General features: G+C 41.2%; 1 protein-coding gene across 1 annotated transcript in view; it reads right to left on the minus strand.

The window, feature by feature from the left end:
* Nucleotides 1-3453: 3453 nt before the first annotated feature.
* Nucleotides 3454-7074, minus strand: part of stard15 (StAR-related lipid transfer (START) domain containing 15) — a gene marked incomplete at both ends in the record, with an annotated part of 17379 nt that continues 13758 nt past the window's right edge. The window contains 3 exon segments of the mRNA XM_080774405.1: nt 3454-3681; nt 5017-5069; nt 6095-6212. Coding sequence (XP_080630531.1) covers nt 3454-3681; nt 5017-5069; nt 6095-6212 — 399 coding nt within the window.

The following is a 7074-nucleotide window of genomic DNA, read 5'->3' on the forward strand; positions in this document are numbered from 1 at the left end:
CACACACACACACACACACACACACACACACACACACACACGCACAGCAAGCAGGGTGTATTGTAGCTACAGCTCTACGCCGCCAGAGGGCAGTGTTGGTTTATAATATTGTCAGTATTTCGTCTGTGCTGCACAAAAAGTAGCCCAGTCATATAATATTTAAATATGAATATTAGATACTAAATACTAAATTACTATTAGATATGAATATTAGATACTAAATGACTAATTAGATATGAATATTAGATACTAAATTACTTATTAAATATGAATATTAGATACTAAATACTAAATTACTATTCCCTCTTTGGTCATGATGCTTGGAGTATATGGTCCGGACAACTTTAAGGGTTTAGTATTCTATACAAAAGGTTAGATATTAGAAACACAATGAAAATAAAATAATTGTGCTGATCAGAGGAAACAGAATTAATCAGAGGTGATAAAATCGTGTCTCGTTGCCAATCTTTGCATTTATTTATTAACGTAAAACAGTGTTGAAACATTACAGAGTAGACCATGTGACCAAAACATGATGCAGAAAATACATTCCTAACAAACAAAACAACTCAATCACGCTTTAATTAAGAACACATTAAACGTGTTACCCGATTAATTAGTTAGTTACTTATATTGTGTAAGTACCTGAATTAACTTATACTGTATAATTACATGATTAACATAGGGACCAATCATACCATAAGCAAACCCATATGAACTTAATTGTATAGATAATTAACATCAACCATTCAGGTTATGGAGACATTAAACATAATATCAAATGTAATCATCATTATCATCATCATCATTTTTCAAACCGCAGTCGAGACCATGGATTTCACAATTCTACGCCAGACTTCCCGGTCCTTCATTGCCATCCCCAGTTCCTGCTTACTGATGCATGACACATGTGTCCCTAGCGATGACATCATGTGTCCCTAGCGATGACATCATGTGTCCCTAGCGATGACATCAGGGAACAACAGTTTTCTACCTCTGGTCTGCTTTGAGGCAGGACTCCAGATCAAGAAGGGAAGATATAACCTCATTGTCAGCTCTGTAGCAGTGGCCGGAAAACTGTGTTCTTCTGGATCGGACTAGTGAAGAAACACGGGGAAGGTTGACCGTATATTAGATCAGTCGATGGGTGGACCAGTGAAGAAACACGGGGAAGGTTGACCGTATATTAGATCAGTCGATGGGTGGACTAGTGTAGAAACACAGGGAAGGTTGCTGTATATTAGATCAGTCGATGGGTGGCTCTTCTCTTCCAAGACAGATTGTGTGCTCTCATTAGAAGGCGGGTCTAAGTGCCATCCAACCGTTTCTCTAGTTTCTTTGACAGTGTCCATGTCTCGGAGCCATAGAGGAGAATCGGCTCAACGGTCGCCCTAAATATTTTACTAAGCTGGGACGGCCAGATCTTATTCATGTCATTGCAGGCCGACCAGGCCACACCCTCCCCTAGTCTGAAAGTCCTTTTTGGGAAGAAGACGTATTTTTCCCAAAAAGGGCAGATTTGAATTAAGGTGTTCGATTCAGTTTTTAGAAGAAACATTCAGCGCCTCAGTCTGGACAATATGAGTCTCCAGAACCATTCATCGGTCGTGGTTTGAAGTTACAGCCAGGTAAATGGTGCATTAATAAGATATCAAATTAATATCAAATATCTAAATACTGAATCGAGCAATATTAAAAAAAACTGTCTTGGGCGTTCCCAAAAGCCTGAATAGAGACGATAAAAATACCAATACAAATAAATAACTCAAATTTTCCGTTCAGCTTTTACCAACTTTGACAGCCGCACGCACGCACGAAGACAGACAGACAGACAGGGTTAATAACATTCATCACATTCTCTCTTTTAGGTTAAATGTCGCTGCTCATCCCAACTGTTAATATGTTAATGTATTTTATGTACTTTGGAAAATATATAGCAAACACTTTATTTATATTTACATACAGTATAGGAGTTAACCCTTCGATCAGCAGGCTGGAGAGAGACGTTCATTCTTTCATCGTTATTATTACTAATCTGAGCTGAGGTCAGATCTGCATTCACTGTGATGCTTTTATTTACAGCAAGAAAAACAGTCAGTCAGCCACTCAGTCAGTCAGTCAGTCAGTCAGTCAGTCAGTCAGTCAGTCAGTCAGTCAGTTAGACAGTCAGTCAGTCAGTCAGTCAGTCAGACCAGAGCTATAGTAACATAGTGTTAACACTATATGGACCAGGAGGTGGTTGCACCACCAGAACGTAAGTTCTGTGTTAAGTTGTGGAGTAAAGTCCTTACTAGAGGCTTAGTAACTACTATGTAGGTTGTAACTAGTGGCTTACTAAATTGAGTTGCACCACGACTGTTTAAGGCATAACGTAACTAGTAGTGCCTAGAAGACTGTTCCTAAAATAATGTATAGTCTCATAAAATGACGTCATAGCTCCCGGATCCAATGACAGCGAGCGGTTTCTACGCTAGGAAGTAAACGTTATCTTGTCAACAAAGAACGACAAGGAACCCTGTGACCTGTGACCCCTGTGACCTGTGAACCCTGTGACACAGCATGGAACCCTGTGACACAGCATGGAACTTTTGTCTGGTGTAATTTAGCTTTAGGCTTTCTTCTGGCATGTATACAAAGACATTCATGCGCGTGCACAGGGCGAGTGCACGGCCCTGCGCACGGCCCTGCATACCGTAGACTTGTGTATTTCTATTGTGTCGCCAACCATGTTCTGCATAGGCCCCGTTGCGAAGTAACGCAGGGCGTAACGCATACTTGGAGACTCGGGGGAGGGAAGCGCACCATTCAAGTCACTATTGTGCTGTATCATAATTATGTCTTCAGCCAACATGTCTGTTATTTTCATAATGCCGTCTCTTTTAAAACGGAATCCGGCAAATATGTCGACATCATCATAAATATCAAGCGGGTGTGTAGTCGGTCTCACAAAACGCGTTGGCGAGGACACGGGGTCTTTCGTTATATTGAATTAATGCGTCGATGAAATCAACCCGGTCAGCCATGACGATAACAAAGTCAGTAGACTGCTCCTAGGGCCACATGGCTTGCGTAAAAATGTAGTTGTTACTTAGAGAGATACGTCATAACTAATGTGTGTGGTGCAACAGCTTAAAATTGATGTAATGTAAAGTCTTGACGTAAAGGCCATTTAAGCAATAATTACTAGGCTACGTTTGAACTTAGTGTGAGGTGGTGCAACCTCCTCCAGGAGCTATAGTAACATAGTGTTACCACTATATGGACCAGAATTATAGTATATCTAAACAACATTTTGAACCCGTGCCACTATATTCAGTAGAAATGAGGCTTAATCTCTCTGTATTCAGTAGAAACGAGGCTTAATCTCTCTGTATTCAGTAGAAACGAGGCTTAATCTCTCTGTATTCAGTAGAAACGAGGCTTAATCTCTCTGTATTCAGCAGAAACCCGTCTCTAACTGTCGTCCTCGTCCTCTTCGTGGTGCGTCGGGGCGGTCTTGTCTTCGCTCAGGCCGCTCTCGTCGATGTTGTCCAGCGAGTCGGCTCGCTGCACGCTGAGCTGGGCCGGGCTGACGGCGGGCAGAACGTTCTGCTCGGGGAACATCCAGGGCTTCAGGCCCGGACTGTGTTTACGCTTCCACTCGGGATACTTCTGGGACGCCTTGTAGATCTTCTTCATGGCCTGGAGGAGAGAGAGAGAGAGAGAGAGAGGCTTTATAGAACCTTTATAGAACCTTGTAGTCATTTATAGAACCTTGTAGTCCTTTATAGAACCTTTATAGAATCTTGTAGATCTTCTTCATGGCCTGGAGGAGACAGAGAGGCTTTATAGTCCGTTTCGGGGCCCTTTTGGTGTGTCCCTGGAACAACATGTTTTCAGATGGGGGTCGGCGGCCAATTACAGATAATTCTAGGGGGTCCTTGACATGGAATAGTTTGAGCACCGCTGATACAGAAACACAAGGGTTTTAACCCTGTGAGCACCGCTGATACAGAAACACAAGGGTTTTAACCCTGTGAGAACCACTGATACAGAAACACAAGGGTTTTAACCCTGTGAGCACCACTGATACAGAAACACAAGGGTTTTAACCCTGTGAGAACCACTGATACAGAAACACGAGGGTTTTGAGCACCGCTGATACAGAAACACAAGGGTTTTGAGCACCGCTGATACAGAAACACAAGGGTTTTGAGCACCGCTGATACAGAAACACAAGGGTTTTAACCCTGTGAGCACCGCTGATACAGAAACACAAGGGTTTTAACCCTGTGAGAACCGCTGATACAGAAACACAAGGGTTTTAACCCTGTGAGCACCACTGATACAGAAACACAAGGGTTTTAACCCTGTGAGAACCACTGATACAGAAACACAAGGGTTTTAACCCTGTGAGAACCACTGATACAGAAACACAAGGGTTTTTCAGAAAACTGTCAGGATTCAGAAGACACGTGTAGAACGGTCCTCAGGTCACTAAACGGGTTAGTTCTGCTCCAGCAGAGCGGGTTATTCTGTGACTCTGAAGAACTAGGCCATTAACCCATTCTGACCTGAGATCAGATTCATACGAGGTTTCCACTGGACACACACTGGTCTGATGAACCCATTCTGACCTGAGATCAGATTCTAAAAATGTCAGTCGTTCTTCGAATTTTTCAAAAATAGCAGACCTACAAGCTCGTATCGCGCCACTCGGTGGCGCGATATGAGCTTGTAGATCTGCTATTTTTCAATAGGTAAAGCGTAACATGATGCCAACACCAAAATGGGTGCCCGGTCAGAATGGGTTAATGTATGATAAAACATGAAACAGTTGAATAAGGAGTTTAGAGCCATAATAAAGCGCATATACTGTTTATATTCACCATTCATAACTTATAAATATGCATACTTTCTTTATGCATAATACATTCACCAGCTTTCTGCTTACAGTCATCAAAATGATTCTGGTCGTTCTCACAATATTAAATGAAAACATTATAAATAAAATAAAATAAAATATAATCATGTTACCTTTGGAGCGACCATCTGTGACACTCTGTTGACCACCCACTTTGGTAGAGAGCCTATAGAGAGAGACAGAGAGAGAGAGAGAGAGAGAGAGAGAGAGAGAGAGAGAGAGAGAGAGAGAGAGAGAGAGAGAGAGAGAGAGAGAGAGACAGAGAGAGAGAGAGAGAGAGACAGATATAATTATATAATGGTTCTGGATGTGAAGAATCATCTGATGGCGAGACAATGTTTCTGCTAAACGTTTAGCTACAGAAGAAGAACGTATCTCCACCTGCTGTGATATCAATGATATTCAGAATGAGTTCCATTCTCTTTTCTATTGCCCGTTGTGTAGCATGAGCTACGTCAGAAGTTATTTAACCCATTCTGAACGGGAACCCATTTTTGGTGTTATAGCATCATGTCGTGCTTTAGCTATTGAAAAATAGCAGATCTACAAGCTCATAGCGCGCCACCGAGTGACGCGCTACGAGCTTGTAGGTCTGCTATTTTTGAAAAATCGAAGAACGACTGACATTTTTAAGAATCTGATCTCAGGTCAGAATGGGGTTAATCAGACCAGTGTGTGTCCTAGTGGAAACCTCGTATGAATCTGATCTCAGGTCAGAATGGGTTAACAGATGTAAAAATATAGATCTGATGTGGTTCGGTGATGCAGAGCGACTGAGATGGATTTTAGAACAGAAGATATTTGCATTAGCAGAAGAGAAAGCTTGGGACGTACGGACAAAGAAAACCTACGTGTGATTTATTTTACTTTAATTTTTATGTTTATTTCCGTTCTGTTTTAGTGTTTTTAATCAAATACTTGGTGTAGCTTCTGTGTGGGAAGTGAACGTGATATTGTTTATTTATGTTGTTGGCGTCTTATAATCCCGTAAGGGCTGGGTCTTAACGACAAGACACGGAAATAAAGATTCATTCATGCATTCAGAGACTCCTCCTCCCCGACAATATCGCAGAGACAGCTTGTTTGTTTTTGGATCACGATGTGCGTGCGTGCGTGCGTGCGTGCGTGCGTGCGTGCGTGCGTGCGTGTGTGCGTGCGTGCGTGCGTGCGTGTGTGTGTGTGCGTGTGTACCTTTGGGGTCCACCTGGGTCAGGTAGTAAAGCGTACAGCCGTTGGGTCGGTTGTTCTGGATCAGATATCCGGTCAGCAGAGAGACCGCTCTGACATAGTCCTTCTTAGGAGGATGTTCCTGATCAATAACACACCAATGATCAATATCTGATCAATGATCAATAACACATCAATGATCAATATCTGATCAATGATCAATAACACATCAATGATCAATAACACACCAATGATCAATATCTGATCAATGATCAATAACACATCAATGATCAATATCTGATCAATGATCAATAACACACCAATGATCAATATCTGATCAATGATCAATAACACATCAATGATCAATAACACATAAATGATCAATATCTGATCAATGATCAATAACACATCAATGATCAATAACACACCAATGATCAATATCTGATCAATGATCAATAACACATCAATGATCAATAACACACCAATGATCAATATCTGATCAATGATCAATAACACATCAATGATCAATAACACATAAATGATCAATATCTGATCAATGATCAATAACACATCAATGATCAATATCTGATCAATGATCAATAACACATCAATGATCAATATCTGATCAATGATCAATAACACATCAATGATCAATATCTGATCAATGGTCAATATCTGATCAATGGTCAATAACACATAAATGATCAATATCTGATCAATGGTCAATAACACGACAAAAAAAACATACAAAACACAAAATACATCCAATAAAAAACTGTCCGAACTGCTATTTTTGAATATATATATTCTTTCAGAGCGAAGGTTTTTGAGTGGTGCAACCACTCCTACAACCAGCAATGTGCGTCTATATGTGTTCACCTATGTGACTATGAGCATCATATAATGAGTACCAGTAGGGGCGCTGTTTGCCAGAAACAGAGAGAGGGAGAGAGAGACACAGTGCTGCACTCAGTGCGCTGTTGCCTGCTAATGGGAGAGAGAGA

This window comes from Protomyctophum bolini, assembly GCF_963924005.1.
Source record: "Protomyctophum bolini genome assembly, chromosome: 10".
In the NCBI taxonomy this organism is placed as follows: Eukaryota; Metazoa; Chordata; class Actinopteri; order Myctophiformes; family Myctophidae; genus Protomyctophum; species Protomyctophum bolini.